General features: G+C 42.4%; 1 protein-coding gene across 1 annotated transcript in view; it reads right to left on the minus strand.

Moving 5' to 3' along the window:
- LOC126161538 (uncharacterized) overlaps positions 1–25,181 on the minus strand; it is a 356,858-nt gene that overhangs the window by 131,351 nt on the left and 200,326 nt on the right. The window contains exon 3 of the mRNA XM_049917463.1: positions 9,700–9,801. Within this exon, the coding sequence (XP_049773420.1) occupies positions 9,700–9,801 (102 nt within the window). The remainder of the gene's footprint in view (positions 1–9,699; positions 9,802–25,181) is intronic.

The raw sequence follows: 25,181 nt of genomic DNA on the forward strand, positions 1-25,181 counted from the left end.
GCTATAGACGAATGTTGAAAATTAAGTGGACTGAGAAGATGAGGTATGAGGAGTTTCCTCACAAAAGAAGAAAGGAAAGAAACGTCTGGAGGACACTGATAAGAAGAAGGGGCAGCCTGACAGGATATGTGTTAAGTCATTAGGAGATAACTTCCACAGGGATGTCCGCCAACGTAACCCGTTCAGCTCTCAACTCCCGTCTACAACTTGAAAATTTCATTTCTACTCAACTACTGCAACCTACAGCACCTGGACATACCTGCTGTAATCTAGCATTGGTGTCTCCCTACAGTTCTTACCGCCGACACCTGGCTTCATTACCAAACTAACATTTCCTTGATGCTCTATGATGAGTCCTATCAACCGACCCCTTTTCTTACTCAAGCTGTGACATAACTTTATTTTCTCCACAATTAGATTCAGTACCTCCCAATTAGTTATCTCATCCGCCCATCTAATCTTCAGCAATCCCATGTAATACCTCGTTTAAAAGCTCCTTTCTCTTATTGTCTGAGCTGTTTATCGTCTAGTATTCTGTTTCCCAAAAGGTTACACTACAGACGTGTACCTTCAGAAAAAGGCTTCCTAACAAATAACTTGGTATTCGATGTCAACAAGTTCCTTTCTTTCAGAGGATTCTTTTTTATTGCTATTGCCAGTGTACATTTTTTTTATCCTCTCTACTGTCCGCCCCCGGTAGCTGAGTGGTAGCCGGCACGGTAGCTCAGCGTGTTCGGTGAGAGGGCTGCGTGCTCTCTGTAATAAAAAAAAACTGAGTCAAGAATTCAACGATCAACTTGAACGGATGTCTTGTGACGTCCGCCCAGACAAAACACAACGAACTATATCGAAAAAAAAGTGGTCAGCGCGACAGAATGTCAATCCTAAGGGCCCGGGTTCGATTCCCGGCTGGGTCGCAGATTTTCTCCGACCCCATCGACGCGCAAGTCCCCGAAGTGGCGTCAAATCGAAAGACTTGCACCTGGCGAACGGTCTACCCGACGGGAGGCCCTAGTCACACGACATTTTTTTTATCCTCTCTACTTCGCACGTCATCACTTACTTTGTACCCAAATAATAAGACTCTGCTACTTTGAGTATGGCATTTCCTAACCTGGTTCCTTCTCCTGTATTACACCACATTTATGTTATTTTCGTTCGTATGCATCTTATAGCCGCATTTCGAGACACTATCCATCCGTTCGAGTGCTCTTCCAATGCCTTCACCTTCCATGACGTACTTACAACGTCATCGACAAATCTCGATGTTATTTCTTATCCATAAACTTTAATTTCAAAATCTCTATTGTCACTGATTTACAATTACTGTAAATTATGAACTCCGAACAAATTGCAAAATTTGTTATTTCCAAAAATTGTTATGTATTTACTGTTTCATGAAATAACTAGCCACATGTCAAAAAAGTATCAGTAAGGACAAGAAAATGGGGATCAGTACCAGATCTGCATCGAAACTTAAAATAACAAGGAGACCACATGGCACTCGAATTATTGTAATATTTTATATTTACGATACATGACGTTCAAAATCAAATATCAGTCGCCTAAGTAGTACTCAACGCTCAAAAAATCTCGAGAAAATGGGATTTAAAATTCTTCGAGCGTGTTTAACAACCTGAAACGAAGGTAGTGTTTTCGACAGGCATTGTGGGTCTGTGGTGAAATGCTCACCTATTATGTGCTAGGCCTGGCTTCGATTCCAGTTCTAAGCAAGTTTTTAAAGAAAGGTGCGTGCTCTATAAGCATTTCTGTGAAGTGCAAAATGTTTAAAAAAGGAAAACGGCAGACTGGTAATTGCCGTTTCTAGTCTTGTTTCGGACAGTATTTTCTTTGTTTTTTTTTTATTCAGTTCGAATGCCTACATCATTTAAATATAAAATTCATGAAGTACATGTCAATTGACGCACATATAATTGTTATTTTTATGAAAAATGCACGCCTTGTTACTTGTACACTGTGGAACAAAATTAAAGGATCGCTTTTTGGAAGCCCCGTAATTGTCTCCCATTCCGACGCGTAAGTTTGTAATTTGGCTCAAAGGTGTGTACAACTTACTTCTGTAATTGAACAAAAGCTTGGAGCCCTGCTACGTCACACTCGTGCTCGGTGACGTTTAAGAGAGCAAGGTAACTACACATGAAAAAGAAGGCCGCAACTCAGATCATGAGAGCTGTAAGGTGGGTTAACGATCTCACACTGGCACCAAAATTAACCACAATTCTGTCCAAGGGCACCGTGGACATTTCACACAATGGAAAGGTCATCACACCCCCTGTTATCCACATTTAATCCCTTCTTTCGATGTCTCTGCGATAGAAGTGAGAACCGCAGTTTTCTTATGGGTGCCCAGGAAAAACATTCCAATCACTCTGCCGCTGAGAATCAACACGAAAAGGCCTCAGGTGGTGACGTAGAGAGCGTCATTGTAACCACTGCTTCCCTTGGGACGTTGCTTCCCTCTCATTGCACTGTTGAAACCGACAACAGGAGGACGTTCTTGACAACGCTTAACACTGCTGACACGCCCTTGGCGTTTCAACCCTTCTCTGAAGACCTCGTGCGAAAGCAACCGGTTTAACGTGATGTGATCCCTTTAGAGCGTGGTACGAGTGCAATTTTTGCTCCGGTATACAGGGTGTAAACACCATTCGACGAAATTTGTAAGTGATCCGAAGCAGCAAAGCTTGTTTATGCTTTTTTCGGGCCTTCCTGTAAATAATATAATAAAATAATGGAATAGATGATAATAAAATGCGTGGCTTTTTAAAATGTATTGAATTAATGAGATTAATTTTTCGGCGTGAATGACAAGCACAATAAGCTGAGCTATGCCTGGAAATAAGTTCGTATTAGTTCATATTATTTTGCAGGGCGAAATAGTTTCTTTCTCCGCTGTAGATTTGTGCTTACCATTCTTTATAATGCTACGTTTGGTCGCCGTGTTCACCTTTGAAGTCTTGACCGTGTTCCCGTTAAACTTATCGGATCTTCATAATTTTCCAAAGTACACAGGTGGGCTTCAGTTCTTGTAATTATTGTACTATTTGAAATAACAACTCACACGACCTTTCTGTTAATAAAACAATACTGTATTTTTCTAAACGGTGCACATATGAAATACATACTCCTCACTTATTCATAGCGACCCAAAATGGCGGTCTACAATTACTCGCTAAAAATGGCGTGCTTCTCACTCGTTCACTAGCTGAGCGCGAATCCTTCCTTCCTCCTACTGGTACCAGAAAAAATCCTCCGTTTTTTAACAACTGAAAGTCAAAAAATACATGACGGTAGGCATAGGCTCTATGATGGGCTACCGCTTCATCTTCTCTCTTTGCCTTTAAAGAAGACGAAAACATAAAGGAAAGGCAAAAGGTTTATCACATGTTTCGCGCCCTCCTGTGGCGTCCACGGTGGCATTGAGCAGAATTGTGGTGAAATTTGGTGACAATGTGACATCATTAAACCACCTTATAGCTCACATGATCTTCCGAGCTGTTTTTTTTCTCCATGTGTCGGTACCTTGCGGTTTGAGGCGTCACCGAGCTGGAGGGTGACGTCGTAGGGTGCCACGCTTTTTCACCATTACAGAGGAAGGTTATAGGCCGCTTTGAGACAAATTTCAAACTGATCTGTCAGAATTGGAGACAATTACGGAGTTTCGAAAAAGCCACCCTTTAATTTTGTTGTGTAGCTTACATGCATATCGCACACGAAAATCCAACTTTCATTGCAGATATGAATTCCTAATTTCCGATCTTTTATAAAAGATTGTCTAAATTGAAAAAATCCCAAATTAACTTTTTTCGTTTCTATATATATATATTATGCTTGACAGAAATGTTCGCAGATCATGCAACTTTGTTTAGAAATATACCACAGCCGGGAATTGAACTGGAGCAACACCGACTCAAAGGAAGGTCTCGGCGCTTGTTGGTGACGTCACGTCAGCTAGGCACGGCGAAAGCCAGGTCTGTTGCGCGTGCTTATCGCTATAAATCTCTTATTTTTGGACAAAATGTTTGGTATTGTTTTGGATTCTGCAGTTTTATTTAGATGAGAGATTTTCTGACTATCGTAAATATACAAATTAAGATCATAGTCTGTATTACTGAATCCTGTCGAAACAAACGTAGATCAATATGAGAAGATGCTTTGCCCCATTGCAAGCTTCGGAAATTTTACATTCAAGTAACTATATATACTTGATCCATTTTTCTATCGAAACTTACCCCAACCCCGTTACAATGAACTCGTTTCTTTTATTTATTTATTTATTTTCGTTTGACATCGTCACTGGAAATGTGAACTAATTTACATGTGTAAATGTCCAACTGTTGCCAGTCATTAGATTAGAGTCATTTTCAACGAAAGGAATTCTAAACAGGAAACAAAATAGCTTCATACATCGAAAATACTGCTGAGCTTAAACTTTTTTAAACATGCACATTAGAAAAGATAAATATTCCCCTCTTGCAACTGAAAGGAGAAACTTTATAAGATAAAAAAAATTTATTTGATAGAACAAGTATCTCTCTTTTGCCTCTTCTTTCATTAACATTCAGTGCTCCTCACCCCATAGTCACGCAAGAGCAGCAATATGTTCACAGTTTCTTGTAAAAGCAACCCAGTACAAACGTTTACAAATAAGGTAAAGAAGCACGAATTCTGTTGCTGCTGGACCATGAAGTTGTTTTTGTATGTCAAGCCTTAAAACAGGTGGAAATTTAAGTTCAGGAGTACACTATTTGTATTGCACAATTAATTGATTGCAGAAATCTCTCAGAACAATGTGTGTTGGTCAACTACCGTCAATAGTTTCACATTTTCCTGTGCCAGAGAGGGAGACACCACCATTATGAGCATGTCTGCAACAGATCTGGCGTTCGCCGTGCCTAGCTGACGTGACGTCTCGAACAAGCGCCGAGGCTTTCCTTGGAGTCGGCGTTGACTGGAGCCAGCACTTGACAGATGAGCATTCTGCCACGAAGACAGGAATCCCATCAAAAATTTATTCTGGCTTTCGGTTATTAAAGATGCTCGGAAAACTTCAAAGCCGATGTGCGAGAATTTTTGAGCGTTGCATCCAACTGCTACAGTGGATTTACATATGAGTTCTGAAAGTCACGTATCATATATATATACAGGGTGAGTCACCTAAATTACCGCTGGATATATTTCGTAAACCACATCAAATACTGACGAATCGATTCCACAGACCGAACGTGAGGAGAGGGGCTAGTGTAATTGGTTCATACAAACCATAAAAAAATGCACGGAAGTGTTTTTTAACACAAACCTACGTTTTTTTAAATGGAACCCGTTAGTTTTGTTAGCACATCTGAACAAATAAACAAATACGTAATCAGTGCCGTTTGTTGCATTGTAAAATGTTAATTACATCCGGAGATATTGTAACCTAAAGTTGACAATTGAGTACCACTCCTCCGCTGTTCGATCGTGTGTATCGGAGAGTATCGAATTACGTAGGGATCCAAAGGGAACGGTGATGGACCTTAGGTACAGAAGAGACTGGAACAGCACATTACGTCCACATGCTAACACCTTTTTATTGGTGTTTTTCACTGACGCACATGTACATTACCATGAGGGGTGAGGTACACGTACACACGTGGTTTCCGTTTTCAATTACGGAGTGGAATAGAGTGTGTCCCGACATGTCAGGCCAATAGATGTTCAATGTGGTGGCCATCATTTGCTGCACACAATTGCAGTCTCTGGCGTAATGAATGTCGTACACGCCGCAGTACATCTGGTGTAATGTCGCCGCAGGCTGCCACAATACGTTGTTTCATATCCTCTGGGGTTGTAGGCACATTCTCCTTTAACGTACCCCACAGAAAGAAGTCCAGATGTGTAAGATCAGGAGTACGGGCTGGCCAATTTATGCGTCCTCGACGTCCTATGAAACGCCCGTCGAACATCCTGTCAAGGGTCAGTCTAGTGTTAATTGCGGAATGTGCAGGTGCACCATCATGCTGATACCACATACCTCGACGCGTTTCCAGTGGGACATTTTCGAGCAACGTTGGCAAATCATTCTGTAGAAACGCGACGTATGTAGCAGCTGTTTGGGCCCCTGCAATGAAGTGAGGACCAATGAGGTGGTCGCCAATGATTCCGCACCATACATTTACAGTCCACGGTCGCTGTCGCTCTACCTGTCTGAGCCAGCGAGGACTGTCCACGGACCAGTAATGCATGTTCCGTAGATTCACTGCCCCGTGGTTTGTGAAACCCGCTTCATCGGTAAACAGGTAGAACTGCAACGCATTCTCTGTTAATGCTCATTGACAGAATTGCACTCGATGATTAAATTCATCACCATGTAATTGCTGATGTAGCTACACATGAAACGGGTGAAAGCGGTGACGATGCAGTATGCGCATGACACTACTTTGACTCAGTCCACCGGCTCACGCAATGTCCCGTGTACTCATGTGTGGGTTCATGGCAACAGCAGCTAACACACCAAGTGCACCCGCTTCTCCTGTGACGGGCCTGTTACGGACCCGTTTGCGTGCTACGACCATACCTGTTGCATACAGTTCGCGGTAGATGTTTTGCAATGTGCGGCACGTTGGATGCTCTCTGTCCGGGTACCGTTCTGCATACACCCTGCAGGCTTCAGCTGCATTTCGTCGACACTCGCCATAGATGAGTATCATCTCCGCCTTTTCAGAGTTCGAATACATCATGGTCACAGTTCCTACAACACTATACTATCACGGACGTCTGGTAACACGGTGTACTGCAGTTGGTCTGCGTGCGGAGACGAATGCAGAATAACAATAGCAGCAAGCGCTACATGCGGACACTGCGACAGCTAGACCAAACCACAACAGTGCACTACAGCCACACTCGTAAAGACGGTCGTCATCGTAAACATGTCCCTGCAGATGCTGCTCGCCGACCGTGGCCCGTGTTTGTTACAACACGCAACTGAACGTCGGAGGTTTCAAGCGTCAACTTAAGGTTACAAGATCTCCGGATGTAATTAACATTTTACAATGCAACAAACGGCACTGATTACATATTTGTTTATATGTTCAGATGTGCTAACAAAACTAACGTGGTTCCATTTAAAAAAACGTAGGTTTGTGTTAAAAAACATACTTCCGTGCATTTTTGTGTGGTTTGTGTTAAACAATTACACTAGCCCCTCTCCTCACGTTCGGTCTGTGGAATCGGTTCGTCAGTATTTGATGTGGTTTACGAAATATATCCAGCGGTAACGTTAGGTGACTCACCTTTTATATATATACATATATAGGGTGTTACAAAAGGTACGGCCAAACTTTCTGGAAACATTCCTCACACACAAAGAAAGAAAAAATGTTATGTGGACATGTGTCCCGAAAGGCTTACTATCCATGTTAGAGCTCATTTTATTGCTTCTCTTCAAATCACATCAATCATGGAATGGAAACACACAGCAACAGAACGTACCAGCGTGACTTCAAACACTTTGTTACAGGAAATGTTCAAAATGTCCTCCGTTAGCGAGGATACATGCATCCACCCTCCGTCGCATGGAATCCCTGATGCGCTGATGCAGCCCTGCAGAATGGCGTATTTTTATCACAGCCGTCCACGATACGAGCACTTAGAGTCTCTACATTTGGTACCGGGGTTGCGTAGACAAGAGCTTTCAAATGCCCCCATAAATGAAAGTCAAGAGGGTTGAGGTCAGGAGAGCGTGGAGGCCATGGAATTGGTCCGCCTCTACCAATCCATCGGTCACCAAATCTGTTGTTGAGAAGCGTGCAGGAGCAGGAGCTCCATCGTGAATGAACCACATGTTGTGTCGTACTTGTAAAGGCACATGTTCTAGCAGCACAGGTAGAGTATCCCGTATGAAATCATGATAACGTGCTCCATTGAGCGTAGGTGGAAGAACATGGGGCCCAATCAAGACATCACCAACAATGCCTGCCCAAACGTTCGCAGAAAATCTGTGTTGATGACGTGATTGCACAATTGCGTGCGGATTCTCGTCAGCCCACACATGTTGATTGTGAAAATTTACAATTTGATCACTTTGGAATGAAACTAAAATGAACTCTAACATGGAAATTAAGCGATTCCGGACACATGTTCACATAACATCTTTTCTTTATTTGTGTGTGAGGAATGTTTCCTGAAAGTTTGGCCGTACCTTTTTGTAACACCCTGTATATACACTCCTGGAAATGGAAAAAAGAACACATTGACACCGGTGTGTCAGACCCACCATACTTGCTCCGGACACTGCGAGAGGGCTGTACAAGCAATGATCACACGCACGGCACAGCGGACACACCAGGAATCGCGGTGTTGGCCGTCGAATGGCGCTAGCTGCGCAGCATTTGTGCACCCCCGCCGTCAGTGTCAGCCAGTTTGCCGTGGCATACGGAGCTCCATCGCAGTCTTTAACACTGGTAGCATGCCGCGACAGCGTGGACGTGAACCGTATGTGCAGTTGACGGACTTTGAGCGAGGGCGTATAGTGGGCATGCGGGAGGCCGGGTGGACGTACCGCCGAATTGCTCAACACGTGGGGCGTGAGGTCTCCACAGTACATCGATGTTGTCGCCAGTGGTCGGCGGAAGGTGCACGTGCCCGTCGACCTGGGACCGGACCGCAGCGACGCACGGATGCACGCCAAGACCGTAGGATCCTACGCAGTGCCGTAGGGGACCGCACCGCCACTTCCCAGCAAATTAGGGACACTGTTGCTCCTGGGGTATCGGCGAGGACCATTCGCAACCGTCTCCATGAAGCTGGGTTACGGTCCCGCACACCGTTAGGCCGTCATCCGCTCCCGCCCCAACATCGTGCAGCCCGCCTCCAGTGGTGTCGCGACAGGCGTGAATGGAGGGACGAATGGAGACGTGTCGTCTTCAGCGATGAGAGTCGCTTCTGCCTTGGTGCCAATGATGGTCGTATGCGTGTTTGGCGCCGTGCAGGTGAGCGCCACAATCAGGACTGCATACGACCGAGGCACACAGGGCCAACACCCGGCATCATGGTGTGGGGAGCGATCTCCTACACTGGCCGTACACCACTGGTGATCGTCGAGGGGACACTGAATAGTGCACGGTACATCCAAACCGTCATCGAACCCATAGTTCTACCATTCCTAGACCGGCAAGGGAACTTGCTGTTCCAACAGGACAATGCACGTCCGCATGTATCCCGTGCCACCCAACGTGCTCTAGAAGGTGTAAGTCAACTACCCTGGCCAGCAAGATCTCCGGATCTGTCCCCCATTGAGCATGTTTGGGACTGGATGAAGCGTCGTCTCACGCGGTCTGCACGTCCAGCACGGACGCTGGTCCAACTGAGGCGCCAGGTGGAAATGGCATGGCAAGCCGTTCCACAGGACTACATCCAGCATCTCTACGATCGTCTCCATGGGAGAATAGCAGGCTGCATTGCTGCGAAAGGTGGATATACACTGTACTAGTGCCGACATTGTGCATGCTCTGTTGCCTGTGTCTATGTGCCTGTGGTTCTGTCAGTGTGATCATGTGATGTATCTGACCCCAGGAATGTGTCAATAAAGTTTCCCCTTCCTGGGACAATGAATTCACGGTGTTCTTATTTCAATTTCCAGGAGTGTATATATAAAACTTGAACTGCCATGTGGCCTCCTTGTAACGTGGAGGCGCTTACCTGTCTCGACGGCGAGGAAGTGCTGAAGGGAGAGCGACGCCTTGGTGTGTCCCTGCTTGTAGCGTTCCTTACTGTCCCGGTACAGCTGCAGGTGCAGGCAGTCTGCAACATGAGAGACACGTGGCGCTTCAGGGCGATGCTCTCTCTCTCTCTCTCTCTCTCTCTCTCACACACACACACACACACACACACACACACACACACAGTACGCAGACAGTGTAAGCTTCAACAAGATTCTGCAACCTAAGTACTGGGAAAATGGTACAACACTACATCTGGATCGACACTCCGCAAGCCACCATGTGGTATGTGGCTAGGCTTTGTGTACCACCGTCACCGCCAAACTCTGGGAGGTTGTATGGGACATCAAAGCAGATATTTTTCCCTAATGTCATTTTTTTCCTATGAGGAGTATTTAAACCGGTAGAGGAAAATTTCTCTGGCGGCAAATTAATTAAACCAACAAACACTTTTCCATTTCTTTATGACCAAGAGACAACAACTAGGTAGCAGATACGGCCCAATTAAACAGTCTCCAACAACACTGACCCACACATTAACGAAGAACCGCACTTGATGAGCGTTAGTAACTGTGGCATGTGGGTTATCCTCACTCCCAACATGAGAATTGTGCATGTTGAAGACTCCATCACGCCCGAACGTTGCTTCATCGGTAAACAATACAGAGGATGGAAATTTAGGATGCATTTCACTCTGTTCCAGGTACCACTGCGAAAACTGTGCTCTGGGTGGATAATCCATCGGTTCCAGGTTGTGGACACGCTGTAAGTGAAATGGACGTAACAATTGCTCTCGAAGGACTGTTCTTACATTCGTCTGATTCGTCCCCATGTTACGTGCAATTGCACGAGTGCTGATTGAAGGATCCCGCTCCACATGCTGCAAGACAGCTTCCCCAAATTGCAGCTTTCTTACCGCGCGACGGCATCCCTGTCCAGGTAATCTGCTAAATGACCTGGTCTCACGCAGACGTTGGTACACAGCATCAAAGGTCGTATGATGCGGGATACGGCGATTAGGATATTGTTGTTGATAAACCCGCTGTGCAGCTCGTCCGTTGTGGTGCGCTACGTAGTACGCACCAACCATATCAGTGTACTCACTCCAGGTGTATCGCTCCATTAGTAAACAGACACAATGCACTACTACACCGGTGGACAGCAGTTGCCTGCAACTGAAGAGCGTAATACGGCCTCTAACAACTGAAGAGCGTAATACGGCCTCCAACGGTTTAGATAATCCTCGTGGGAAAAAATGAAGTTAGGGAAAAATATTTATTTTGATGTCCCCTACAACCTCCCAGAGTTTGTCGGTTTAAATACTTTTCACCCTGTATATTACAATGATGCTAAAACCATCACCTGATCCCAGTTTCAAGTTGCCTACGCAACAGCTTCCAGTGACAACGAACATTTGACTTTCACTATTTCATATTCTTACTGACGAAATTTAATTTGATAGTCTACTCATAAATAGGTATAATGTTATGTTAAGGATTCAACACAATCAGTTAAGTATTAAAGTTAGGGAATGTGTGTGCGTCTCGAGGCAGCACTACTGACGTCGCGCAAATTACCCATACTGTTTTTGGATGTGAGGTCCGCCAGTTATGCAAAACACCGTTTTCCTCAATACCCAAACATATTTCGGCACCACTATGCCATCATCAGTGGGTTTTCGTTTTTATTTATTCTGCAATGTGAACATTTTTGTTAAATGGTCATAAAATTTTGTGCATTTTTAGTTCAAACAACAGATCATTTCTTTTTGTAAACACCTTTACATTTGGTGTGCATGTATTTTCTGGATCACGTTTGTGTTAATTTCTACAGGTGGCTTGTCATGTGCAACGAAACGATGGTGTTGAGAAAGTTTTTTGCTAGGAGTTAACCTACCTTCTAGAATGTAATTTAGATTTTCGCGATGTTTTCGCGCCTGTTTTCGTATTTACTTACGTTTTCGTGTGGCAAGCACTTCCATTCTCTGCGTCATGCTGAGATGTTGTGATGTATACGTAACTATAACAAGTATTTTCCACAAAAAACTTAGTGAAATACTTTTTCACTACACCAGAACATAGTGTGATTGTGGTTTGTTATGTGTCCCAACCCTGTCAGTGCTCATTTGTTCATCAGAGTGTTCAGCGCCATATTTGAATTTTGTTTGCACTTTATCTGTGTGTGTGTGTGTGTGTGTGTGTGTGTGTGTGTGTGTGTGTGTGTGTGTGTGTGTGTTTTCTGTGTGCTTCTTAGCTGTGTGTGTTGTCTTTTATATGGTATTCCTTTTGTGTAGATAGTGCGTCTTTGCAGGTTTTAGTGTATCTATTTTTCGTGTGTGTTTGTAGACTTTATCTGTTTGTGCTGTTTTTATTTGTAAAGTTCCTTTAATGTGTTAAATAGTGAGCTCCTTTACATTTGGTGTGCATGAATTTTCTGGATCACTTTTGTGTTAATTACTGCAGATAGCTTGTCATCTACAACCAAACGATGTTGATGAGAAAGTTTTTTGCTGGGAGTTAACCTATCTTCTAACTGGCGGACCTCACATCCAAAAATTTTAACTGCAAACACGGCCAATACAAGGAGCTGCAAATCAAAAAGATGGATACCCGTACTATATTCATCCACTATCTGAGAACGATAGCACCTAGCAACCTCCAGATTAACTTTACGCCATCATTCAAAACCTTTTCGAAACATTTTCTTGCTGATTCCCCCCCCCCCCCAGTCTTCCTCCATAAAATAATGAAGGGAACTTTTTTTCAGTTCTGCTGGAATCCTATTGAAAATGAAACTACTCAATAGCCACACCTGAATATAAAATGGTTAAGGAAGTGTGACCTAAGTACAAGTAATTTTTTCGTCTGGTGTTCACTGAATGAATGTTGCAGTTTTACGTGGAAAAGTCTTCGTTGTCAACAACTATCCTATTTTGGAAAAGCCGTCTACAAAATACATGATTACATTCAGTCGCTTCTGGCAAACCTTACACCATATGCATGTGGTGGTTGAACTAAATGTACAGAGTGACCCAAAAGTCTGACAACATTTGAAAATTCAGTACTTCATGGAATACTGTAGTAAGTGGGGTAAAAATTGACATACGTGTTTGGAATGACATGGGGTTTTATTGAAACAAAAAAGTACATAAAATGACCAACAGATGACGCTCCGTACGATGCAAAAGCGATAATTAGCATAACAATTGATTTTTAGCAGAGATGGTCTTTGTAACATACGCTCAAAATGTCGACCATCATTCAACAACAATACCTGTAGTGGAGGAGCAATGTTGTGAATAGCACTGTAGAGTATATCAGTAGGTATTGTGAGAAATGTCCGGCGGGTGATGTCGTTCAGCATCCCTAATGAGGTCGGACGATCGCGGTAGACTTGTGACTTCAGGTAACCCCTAAACCAATAATCGCAAGGATTGAGGTTTTAGCCAAAGATTTGCCCAGAATCCGAGAAAATTCTGGTCCTACGTTAAATTGCTTAGCGGGTTTCTTCTATCCAGTCACTCGTTGACCAGTCGGGTATGGCAGTAGAAGACAGCAAAAGGAAAGCCGAAGTTTTACATTTCTCATTTAAGAAATCATACACGCAGGAGAATCGTACAGACATACCGTCGTTTGATCATCATACTGGCTCCCGCATAGAGGACATACTAATAAGCATCGCTGGCGTAGAGAAACAACTGAAAGAATTGAGGCAGTAACTCGCCACATCCGGAGGGGATCGCAGTTTGGTTTTACAAAGAGTACTGTACGACACAGGCCCCTTACTCAGTTTGCATTTATCACGTATCTCTCGCCCAGCGGAAAGTCCCAAGCTACTGAATAAAAGCACAGGCGACTGCTTTGTATTAGGAGGGTAAAATAACGAACCCGCAGAATTATAGACCAATACCATCCACATCGGTTTGTTGTAGAAATCTTCAATATATTCTCAGTCCGATTATAATAAATTTTCTTGAGATGGGAAAGCCTCTTTCCACGAATCAGCACGGATTTAGAAAGTAGCGCTCGTGCGTAACTCAGGTTGCCCTTTTCTCGTATGACATACTGCGAATAGTAGATGAAGGGCAACGGGCAGATTCCATATTCCTAGATTTGCGAAAAGTATTTGGCACGATTCCCCACAGCGGAACAAAGGTATGAGTAAACAAAATAGATCCCTAGATATGTGACTCGAAGGCGTCTTAAGTAATAGAACATGGTGCGTTGTCCTCGACTGCATGTGCTCATCAGAGACCAGGGTACCGTCAGGAATTCCCCAGGGAAATGATAGGACCACTGTTATTTTCTACATATAATGTAAATGATCTGGCGGACAGAGTGAGAAGCAATTTGCAGGTGTTTGCTGATGCGGCTGTAGTGTACCAGAAGGTGTCGTCGTTGAGTGACTGTAGGAGGATACAAGTTGGCGTAGACAAAATTTCTAGTTGGTGTGATGAATGGCAGCTAGCTCTAAAGGCAGAAAAATATAAATTAATGCTGATGAGTAGGGAAAACAAACCAGTAAATTTCGAAAGCAGCATTAGTAGCGTCTTGCTTGACACAGATACGTCGATTAAAAATCTGCGCGAAACGTTACAGAGCGATATGAAATTGAACAACCGTGTAAGCGTTGTATTAGGGAAGGTGAATGGATGACTTCTGTTAATTGGCAGAATCTTGGAAAAGAGTGTTGTGACCACATATAGGACACTTGTGCGACCTATCCTTGAGTACTGCTCGAGTGTTTGGAATCCGCTCCGAGGCAATTCAGAGGCGAGGTGCTAGTTTCATAACTGGTAGGTCTGAACAACATCCAAGTATCACGGAGATGCTACGGCAACTGTAATGGAAATCCCTGGAGGAAAGGCGACGTTCTTTTTGAGTAACTCTAATGAAAAAATTTGATAAACCGGCTTTTGAAGTTGACTGCAGAACGATTCTACTGCTGGCAACAAATATTTCGCGTAATGGCCACGTAGTAAGAGAAATTCGGGCTCTCTTTGTGAGTGGAACAGGAAAGGACGTGAGGGGCAGTGGTAGAGGGTACCCTCCGCTACGCACCATATGCTGACTTACGGAGTACGTATGTAGATGTATACGTAGAAGCTTGTGAAAGGTACTGCGGCCATTTTGTCGGTTCACACATAACAGGGGAGCACAACAGGCCCGAACCATCACGTGACGCTATTTCAGTGACGAACTGCGGACGGCAGCATGTGGAGGTGAGAAGAATGGTCATACTTTCCACCAGCGGGAAAATGCTCCTATCGGAGTACAAAAGTGCGAACATGCTCCTGTTCATCTCAAAGACTGACTGAAAATTAGGGTGTCAGCTGCCTGATTTTACTTTCCTCAGTACCTTTAAAATTTTTCCCAAAAAGTTTGGCATGCGAACATATTCGCGCATTTTTTTTAAACATGTAACTCACCTCTAACTCCTACAAGCTCCCCAAACTGTAACTCACTCACACCCACTAATCCATCGCTGTAAGTCGCTCATGGTCATCCACTCCCAGTTGCCCTTTCTCACTCACTCATTCAGCCCAACTCACTGTCATTGTCTCTTTGTGTCTCTCTGTCACACAGTCTCCTTCTTTCTGTCCTACTACTACAGTCTCATCTCCCTGTCTCTGTCTCCCTCTCGCCCTCTCTCTTACTGCTAATATCGCATTCCTTTCTTCCTATTGCTGCTGTCTCTTCTCACTGTCACCGTCTCTTTCTTCGTCGTTGCTATTGTCATAAACCCTCTCATTATCACTAATTCTCACCCACTTCTACTTTCTCTTTCTCTTTATTTCTCCCTCCCCCCCTGGCATTGTCTCCTTCACTCATCCTAGCATTGTTTTGTCACTGTCGCCTTTCTTCCACTGCTACTGTGTCCCTCTCTCTCACATTGGCATTGCCTCCTTCGCTCTTTGTATAACACAAACACTGTCTACTATCTTCCAGTTTGTATTACTTTTCCGTCTCTTTGCCATTGCCACTGTCTTCTTCTCTCTCAGCATAAAAAGAATGCATGCCAAAATTTGTGGGAAAATTTGAGGAAGGTATACTGAGGCAGCTGGTACCCCACATTTCAGTGAGAATTCTTGAAATAAACAGGAACATGTTTGCATTTTTGTGCTCTGATAGGAGTATTTTTCCGCCGGTTCCCTTCTTTTTCCTGCTGCAACAGGACATGTAACTCATACGAAAAGAACTTTATATGTCAGTAAAATTTTGATGCTTTACTTATGTGAAACTGGAATATCGCAAAAATAATGTCAGACTTCAGACTGGATTTAAGTGCACACAAATTCTGCGTGTGGTTCAGTACAACAGCATGGGGTTTCCAGATAATAACGAAGACACTTTACAACATATTCATCCGTGATAGGTCACTTTATGAACTACGTTTTCGGCTCACACCGGATTTTAGGTGAGTATTTTACGTGTGCTATTAGGATAACTGTGAATTTCTGTAACTCGGAACGGGATAAAGATGTGGAGGAGGTTTTCAAGAGTGTTTGAAATCAGGTTCCTGGGAATAAATCGTAAAAATTACAGCCATTTGTTGTGCGTAACCGTCTCGGAATGCGAGGCTTATTTTGGTACCCAAAAAATAAGTTTTTGGAGTGTTTCCCGATTTTTTGAAAACTGGGAAATGGCTCTTCTAGATAAAAGCCTGGGGCATATATCTTTAAAATTTGAGCAATTTTATGCGATTGCTTATTATTCTGGTTTCGCCATGTCCCGGATTTTACGTATACAAGTATGGTAACATCGAATCTGTGTAACTTGGAAACGGATAACGATATCAAGAAAATTTTCAAAGATGTTTGAAAGAGAGATCTTAGGAATATATCGTAAAAATTTCAGCCATTTACTGTGCATAGCCGTCTTGGAATCCTCATGTGGGTTTTGGTCCGCTGGTGCCGGCGAAAATATAGCAAAAAATCCTTTAAGTTGGTTTTTCCAGAGAGCCGCCCGTGCACTAATGGTGCCTCCTTAAGTCCCTTAAGGCCCAATGGAGACCAAATTAAATGCAGGAGGAACCAAACGATATGCCCATTTGACTAAGCAGAAGAAAGTGTGTAATATTCATACTTTGACCCTGTACTGTACAATAACGAGGCTTAAGACGATCCTTTTGTTGGGTACACAAACGGTCGCTAGCCCAAGGACTATCCAAAAATACTTGGCCCTATTTTTTTTTCACCAACAGAACCAGAAGTATCAGAACCGAAAAATCCCGTTTTTATACGCGGCGTTTTGGAAGACATTAGATACGCATGCTGTCGCGTACCTGCCGATCTGCAGGTGTTTCAAACGACACAGGTTGATGGCAAAAGCTTTGTACGCTACACTGGTACCAGAGGAACATATTGGAGAAGTCCTAGAGTGGGCCGAGCCGCGGTACTCCAGCACGCGCCGTACTGGCGCTATCTGGAAACGGGGTCGCCTGGAGTACAGACACGTCTGCAGTCGGGGGTGCTGAAAGGCATGCGTGGGGTGCGCTAGCCAGCCGCCTGCTTTGTCGCCTTTATCGTCGAGGGCTGGCGAACTGAGCTGAGCTGAACAGGGGGCCTCGTCTCCTCACTTCCTAACGCAGCGCGCCCGATCGATCCCCTAACCTAACTGCTCGCCGTAAGTTGACACCCCGCGAGCGGCCGCAATCCGTCCTCCGGTAACGTAATGCGTCCTCCCCCAGTCACCGGCTAAAGCCGTGGGGCTGCCGCGCCCCCGCGAGCTTCGCGTTCTACGCCTTGTTTGATTGTTTTCCTTTTCTATCTTCTTGTAAGCAGTTTCTTCACTTACCATAGCTTAATGGTCAAAATACAAGGAGTTCATAAACTCCCGCCATTATTTAAAAAAATCATAACTTAGAAACTATTAGAGAGAGAGAATCTTGGTATGTCGTAAAACATTCAGCAACTCTCAAAGCTTTTTTTCCTTTGTCCTTGTTTGGTTTCAGATTTGTCAGAGCGCATAGCCTATGTCTTCCTGTTCCTTCTTCTATCACGTCATCAGACAACTACTCCCCCTCGTAAAGGCCCTCTAAGTACTATTTCCATCTATCCACTCCCTCCTCTGCATTTAACACTGAAATTCCCACTGCGCTCTTAATGTTACCACCCTTGTTTTTAATCGCACTGAAGGGTGTTTTAGCTTTTCTGTGTACGGACAATCATTTGTTTTTCGATTTCTCCACATTTTTCATTCAGCCACTTCACCTTAGCTTCCCTGAACTTCCTATTTATTTAATTCCTGAGTGTCTTATATTCCTGTATTATTGAATCTCCCTGAACTTTTTGTACTTCTTTCCTTTGTCATCAACAACAGTATTTCTTCCATTACCCACGGTTTCTTCGCAGTTTTTAAATTTCATGGTGAAACACTCCAGCTGTCATTTATTTTACACATTTCGCTACTAGTTCCGGTCAATGGCCATTATCAAGCTTAGCCTTGAACGAATAAATCAAACCAATAGAGGTTATACAGTTTACAGAGAAATACGAGGTTAAATAATATTCCACTTTCTGGCATAAACAGCAGAAAAGTTATACCATAATTTGAACAATAGTAATTTGCTCTTTTAAGCTAATGATAGTACGTAAAACATTTTTCACAATAGCAAGTGTTTAAGATAATTTTTGTCAAGAAGCAAGTCCACATCGACAGCTAGTACCACACTGACAGACATAACTACCGCAAACACTCAAGGATACAGTCAGAGACAATGCCTTGTCAGAGAGAAAACTATAGCACGTGCTAGCAGTTGCATTATCAATTTACTAAGAGGTACATTATAATCTTTGGTTCCAAGTACACACTGCACATTAATGAGGTAGACCGTAAAATTTAATACAAAGAAACGCAATATATCATTGAAATGCGACACTGGCGACCTTTGTAACCTAAAATACATCTTAATTGCCGAAAATAAACCAGCTTAAGCCATAGAAGACCATTTAATGACATCAATACATCAGGTAACGCCACACTGGCGACATTTTGTATATTGCAAAACATCGTAACTGCTGAAAAATAAGTCGGCTAGGACAAACTACTGAGTTTCGCAGTTACCTTCCTTGTACTTATGTTTTTCTTTCCAACTTCTGTGATGGTCCTTTTTAGAGATGTTCATTCCTCTTCAGCTGAAATTCCGATTGAGCTACTCATTGTCGCAGTACCTACAGCCTAAGAGAACTTGAAGCGTAGCCCTTCATTCCTTAGTACTTCCGTTTACCACTTCCTTGTGCAATGATTCTTCCTGACAATAGTTTCTTAAACTTCAGCCCACTCTTCATAATTACTAAATTGTGATCTGATTCTATATCTATTCCTGGTATCCCTTACAACCGAATATCTGATTTCCGAATCTCTGCCTAACTATGATGTAATCTAACTGATATCTTCCCTCATCTCCCGGCCGTTTCCAAGTACAACTCCTCCTCTTGTGATTTTTGAACAGTATTTGCTATTACTAGCTGAAATTTATTGCAGAAAATTAGTATTTCTTCTCTCTGATTCCTACTACCAAGCCCATATTCTACCGTAACTCTCCCATACTCTTTTCCTTACAACCACATTCCAGTCACCCAAAGATTTTCGTCACCCTTTACGTACGGAATTACTTGTTCAGTAACCTCATATACTTTCTCTATCTCTTCAGCTGGTGCTTGCGACTTTGCCATGTATATCTGAAATATTGTTATCGGTGCTGGTTTTCTGTTGATTCTGATGCGAACTACCCTATGGCTGAACTGTTCACTGCCACTCACACTCTGCCCTACCTTCCTATTCATAAAGGATCCTATTCCCATTGTACCATTTTCTGCTCCTTTTGATATTACCCTATATTGATCTCACCAAAAATCTTTGTCTTCTTTTCAGTTTACTTCACTTACCCCTACTATATTCACACTGAGCCTTAGCGTTTCCCTTCTCAGATTTTCTAGCTTCCACATCACATTCAAACGTCTGACATTCCACGCCCCGGCTCGTAGAAAGCTATCCTTTTTGGTTATTCAACCTTTTTCTCATGGTCATCTCCCCCTTGGCAGTCATCCTCCGGAGATCCGAATGGGGGACTAGTCCTGCCACCATCATGACACTTTTTATATTGGAGGACACATGTCCTGTCGGTACACATTACGTGTCTTTGGTCCATCGCCCTCTGTATCCTCAAGCCGTTGACCATTGCTGATTCTCCCTCCTTTCAGGGGCAGTTTCACACCTCAAGAGGAAGAGTATTTCCCTCCTCCACCTTCCTTGGCAAGGCCGTTAGCAGAATGAGGGTGATTTCTTATGCTCGAAGTCTTCTACCATCATTGCTGATGATTTTTATTCAAAATTTAATCAGTGGCTGGGTACGAATCTGGGACCGAGAACGGTTTGCTTACAAAGTGCAAACGGTGCAAGCACTTGTAATACCCACGCCTATATTTAATTCAGGATCATATTCGCGACAGCGTTGTGTGTAGAGTGAAAATGAAAATTCTCGTAACATTAATAAAAAGGACTTCATCGATAGTAAAAAAAGAAATAATTATTGTCAATGATATAATTTAATCTTCTGTATGAAATTATATCTCAGACAATACCCATAGAAAAAGATAACGACAATCCCCATCTTTTCTTATCTATGATCCTTCTAGAATAACGCTTCTTCTTGCTCGAACTGTTGGAGCCTACTGATCGGATGTGATTGATGTCTCGTAACACAGAGGACTGTAAAAAACTGTATTATGTTGTTAATTAATATCTGGAAAACAGAGTTTCTGTATCATTTGGACTTTTATTTCACTACGATTCTCGTCCTATATAAATGTTAAGTTTTCTGGTGAGCTACAATGGAGCGTAGCCATTAGCGCTACTGATTTACAGCGCGGTTTATTGGTAAATGCTGAACAATAAGCGATTAACACTGAGAAATACTGTTAAATGTTAATGCGTATAGTACAGGTACAGACAAGGTTTAATATATATATATATATATATATATATATATATATATATATATATATATATTATCTGTTAGTAGTAAAACAGTACCTGAAGGAGAATGTATAAGTGATTGTCTTATGTTAGCCGCCATCTTAGTGAAATATTGCAGCGGCAGGTTTGTATTCAATTTTTGTACAGACATAAATCTTGATGGTAATTATTGCTACAATAATTGAGTATTGGTGGCCCAGAACCCAGTCAGAGGTAATAAGTTCCACTTAGATTGTGAATAATCTTTAAATATAGTGAGTTTACGTATATGCAAACAATATCTTACGTGATAAAAAATGTTCTCTGCTGATGTATGAAGCCTGCTTATTTCGTATAAATTTTTATGAAATACTTTGACAGGAAACAATACATTAGTGTTCTGTGCGTGTGGTATTGTGTGACAAAACTGTTCATTTTGCTTAAAGAAAAGTGTTGCCACCTCGAATAACAGTAGCAGTAGATAGACGATGTGCAACTGGTAATGAGATTATTATGCAACAGCACTGACGATTGCTAAAAGTCGTTACTCATGTATAGTTGAGATTACTTATCACGCATTTAGGTTGTTTGCTGGTTTATATGATCACTTTTGTGCATGGACTTAGTGCCATTTACACTACTTGACAGACAACATTGCCACATGTTCCCAGATGGAGATTTCTTTAACAAAATAACGATCATTGGCAGGGAAAAGCAGTGATAAAATAAAACCTCATGTTTCGCTAATAATAAGTAACTGGTTTTGTTGTAGTCTTGCTGAAATTGCACAATACCGATACTACGACACGCCACACACCGCAGACAAGCGATCGTTCCCTGCGGTATGCATTTGTGTGTGTCATTCTGGTCTCCGTAGCTTTTAACAATGGTTATCTGAAAGACTTTCCGCAGCGTTCCACATTTCTGAACATGCGAATCGCCACAAAATGAGGATTTTGTGCTCTAAATACCCAAACAACACACATGAACATATTATTGATATCACGAAGCTTGGTTTCTGGTGTGGCGTAATGCACGAAAGGCCGATTCTTCTTCTCAGAGAAAACGATAATAGGAAATGCTTACCTAGACTTGAAGAAATAGTTCCTACTCTAGTTCAGAGACCGAAGTGCCGCAGCGGTTCATCATCTTCTAGCTTGGTGGCGCATCCTCACATTGGAATTTGAATTTCCTGAGAGATGGATGGCTCCTGATGGTCCAACACATGGACCTTGCGTTCTTTTGATGTCACGCCATTGAGACACTTTTTCGTTGGATTTCCCCGATGACGAAGTGTACACAACACATCAGTCAATGAGATTCCTACCCTTCGTGCACGAATCAATGAAGCAATCTGAAGTGTTGATGTTGCAATGCTGACTCGTACATGGGCAGAACTCGCATATCGGCTTGATATTCTATAGAGACCAATGGAGGACACTTTGGAAGTCAGGCAAAAAAAAAAAAAAAAAAAAAATTGGGTTGCTGCTAATCATTTTGTCAGCTAATGACAGGTTCAACGTCTACGAAGAACTTGAGTAGTGTGGCAATGTCGGCACGAGCCAACCTTGACTCTGAACTAGAGGTCATTCCGGGAAATTTCATGCAGTTGCCCTTGTTATATCATCATCATCATCATCATCATCATCATCACTCCTTACTTCCAAGGCCATACAAGGAATAATGACACTTGCAACATCGATTTCGATCACGTGCCAAGGCCATGGAGGGGGGAGGGGAAGGGAGGGAACCCATACATGCTACGCGTTCGCGCTCAGCAGCCAATGGTGTGCAATTAACATGCATGTTGTCAACATGTAGCGCCCCCCACCGCCACTCTAATGCATAACCAATGGCGTGCACGCTGTCATATGCTGTCCAGCATTCAGCGCACCCTGTGCGGTGCCATATTACAGCTCAGACAATTGCGTGTATTATATTTCGCTGACAACAGCATCAGCGCTTTCTTATCATTCCGGCACCCCAGACACCACGTGCCCATCCCCCACGTGCGACTCTCGCACAAGCACGCTCCGCGGGACCGCCCTTTGGCGTCATTGCCGATCCGATGGCATGCAAGTTCAGGGCCTCCCACTGCTTCCGAACAATATGCTCTGCTTTCTCGATCACCGCTCAGATATTTGTTATAGCTACAAATTAAGTTATTATTGTCCAAATATAACCGAATGATCTTATGATTAAGCACACACCAATGCACCATAAGGGCAACGTCCGTAAGTGATTTAACGCTCAAAAGTACCTGCAGTATTTATCAGCCATGTGCTATTCCTGTCCATCCGAGAGCTCTGATCTGTAGTGAGAAGCAGAGTAAGATCCTCTGCAGTATAAAATAATGACATCATACAGGTAAGAAACGAGCCTACTACACATTTAACTACCTGGACCACCGTAGATAGGAGATTTGTTTAGGAATTTTTGACAGGGTAGAGAATACGGAAAACAATTATTCTTGTTCAAAATCGTATATGCATTTACACAGAGAAAACAACCTTTTCTTTATTTGTGCTTGGTGTAGCTGTAATAACGTTTAAGTACAGTATGACACAGAAGCAGTATTCTCTGTTGATCCATCATGGATACGGGTCAGGGGGTTGTAAGGATACTGACCAAAGAAAAATCACGAAACAGCACGAAAGATAAGTTGCTATTTTCTTTACACAACCAGTTTCGGAATCTCATTAATGCCACCTGCAGTAGTTGTCTAGTCTTCGAAGTACACACTCCACAAAAAAAAAAAAAAAAAAAAAAAAAAAAAAAAAAAAAAAAAAAAAAAAAAAAAAAAAAAAATTCACGGAATCCAGGTACTGATGGCTCCGGTTACGCATGCATTGACATATCTCATTCTACATGCAGAGAGTGCATAGGGGCCTGAAGATGACATTAATATGCCAAAACTGGTCGTTTAAATAAAATAACATACGGCTGTTTGGTGATTTTTCTTTGGTAAACAGAAGCAGCAATGTTGAATCGCTTTTGTGGCAGTCTGCGAGAAACGAGTGCTACTATACATTCAGCTACATACGACATTGTAAATATATTTGTTTATGAATTTAACATGACGCAAGAACTTTACTTGCAGTTCGTGTATATTGGGATTGAACACCACAGCATTCGGAATCCAAATGAAGAGTACAGTAGAATCTTATAGCCGGGAACAGAATGAATCGTGTGTGGGACCTTAGGCAAGACTCCACAAGTGTATTAATTTACATACTATATTTTCAAGTTCATCGCTGTGAGACACGGTGTCAAGGAAAAGCTACCGTTCATCCTACATGGATATGAGAATGTGACGGCAAGGTGCATTATTATTAGTGTATACCATCAACACGAGGCAGCCTCCTATGTGAGAAGCAAAGCCTAAACAAAACTGCTTGTAAATATTACGTGGTCTGGTACTTCAACACTGCAGTACGCGCGTGTGTGCGTGTGTGCGTGTGTGTGTGTGTGTGTGTGTGTGTGTGTGTGAGAGAGAGAGAGAGGAAAAACTTGAATTTCATTAATTTTAATGGTTCTCAGTCAATAAACAGTAAAATTATGTACATGGATTAAAATTAAACTTCTAATATTTACAGGTTTAATACTTACATCTGCTTTCATTAAATCCATCATTCACACAGTTGCTAGTTACTTGGCTGTTACAACCAAGTATTGTCAAAAATTAAAGTAAATTATTCATTTTAATGATTCTCAGTTAAGAACAGTCAAATTATGTACAAGATTTAAAATTAAACTTCCACTATTTACAGACTTCAGCCTTACATCTGCTTTCATTAAATCCATCATTCACACAGTTGCTAGTTACTTGGCTGTTACAACCAAGTATTGTCAAAAATTAAAGTAAATTATTCATTTTAATGATTCTCAGTTAAGAACAGTCAAATTATGTACAAGATTTAAAATTAAACTTCCACTATTTACAGACTTCAGCCTTACATCTGCTTTCATTAAATCCATCATTCACACAGTTGCTAGTTACTTGGCTGTTACAACCAAGTATTGTCAAAAATTAAAGTAAATTATTCATTTTAATGATTCTCAGTTAAGAACAGTCAAATTATGTACAAGATTTAAAATTAAACTTCCACTATTTACAGACTTCAGCCTTACATCTGCTTTCCATACATCCATCATTCACACAATAGGTAGTTACTTGGCTGTTACAACCAAGTTTGCTCAAAAATTATGGATGGAATAGAAGGAGTTGGCCCCGAAAAATTCTTTTAAATTACGTTTAAATTGTGCCTCTTCTGAAACTAAACTCTTAATGGTTGCTGGTAACTTATTGAAAATATGCGTTGCTGAATACCTGACTCCTTTCTGGGCAAGAGTAAGTGATTTTAAATCTTTATGTATATTGTTCTTATACCTAGTACTGATAGTGTGTACTAAGCAGTTAGTTGGAAAAAGATATGTATTATTTACAACAAACTTCATTAAGGAATAAATATACTGAGAAGCTGTGGTTAGTATGCCCAATTGT

This window comes from Schistocerca cancellata, chromosome 2, assembly GCF_023864275.1.
Source record: "Schistocerca cancellata isolate TAMUIC-IGC-003103 chromosome 2, iqSchCanc2.1, whole genome shotgun sequence".
Taxonomy (NCBI): Eukaryota; Metazoa; Arthropoda; class Insecta; order Orthoptera; family Acrididae; genus Schistocerca; species Schistocerca cancellata.